The sequence below is a fragment of the Pygoscelis adeliae genome, unplaced genomic scaffold, assembly GCF_000699105.1.
Source record: "Pygoscelis adeliae isolate BGI_AS28 unplaced genomic scaffold, ASM69910v1 Scaffold494, whole genome shotgun sequence".
NCBI lineage: Eukaryota > Metazoa > Chordata > Aves > Sphenisciformes > Spheniscidae > Pygoscelis > Pygoscelis adeliae.
Window position 1 is genome coordinate 71277 of NW_008824664.1, and position 692 is coordinate 71968.

Below are 692 nucleotides of genomic sequence, written 5' to 3' on the forward strand. Positions count from 1 at the left end.
TCAGGTGCTGCAGGTCTTTCTTCAGGGCTTCGCCCGGCTCGGCTATCCGGGACTGAGCGCACAAGCCAACGCCGCCGGCGTCCTCCGCGCTGCCCGTGCGGCCGCCGCCGCAGTCACTGAAGATGGACTCGGACTCCGAGTGTGTCGGGGGCAGGTCGATCTCCGTCTGGTCCGAATTGAGCATCATCTTTGCGGAAGAGGGGTGGACAGAGAGACGGATGCTTCAGAGACGTGGTGCGTCAGGAGGACAGACTGACCCAGGCACGATGTCGAAGCAAAACTGCTCTACTTTAAAGAGAAGGTCTCCGGATCACAGCAAGCCCCTGGCTATTCTCCTCCTCTTCCTCCTCATCACACACAGTCTCCGCAAGGGAATTTCAAAATTTTCCCTTTTCCCCGGAGAACTCGTTGGGCGGGCGACAGCTTTCACAATAAATAATGTAAGAAAGATGGCAGGATGCATATAAAATAAATAAATAAATAAATAAATATCCTCTGCGCGCGTGTGTGCACAGAGACCGCGGGCTCTTCTGTGTAGCCGTGGCAGGACCCAGTTTCGGAGCCGTCAGGTGTCAGAGCCGAACTCCTTCCGCGTGCTCTAGAAAACAGAAGCACAGGGGCTCTCAGTACTGCCCGGCTCCCGGCGGACACGAGAGACGTAGCTAGAGAGCACGGCTGTTTGCTGCACCCGC

The 692-nt window shown here is 56.6% G+C and overlaps 1 protein-coding gene across 1 annotated transcript in view; it reads right to left on the reverse strand.

Annotated features, from left to right (window-relative positions):
- The window catches only part of NHLH1 (nescient helix loop helix 1), a 447-nt gene extending 260 nt beyond the window's left edge, over positions 1-187 (reverse strand). The window contains exon 1 of the mRNA XM_009322806.1: positions 5-187. Coding sequence (XP_009321081.1) covers positions 5-187 — 183 coding nt within the window. The remainder of the gene's footprint in view (positions 1-4) is intronic.
- Between the last annotated feature and the right edge of the window lie 505 nt (positions 188-692).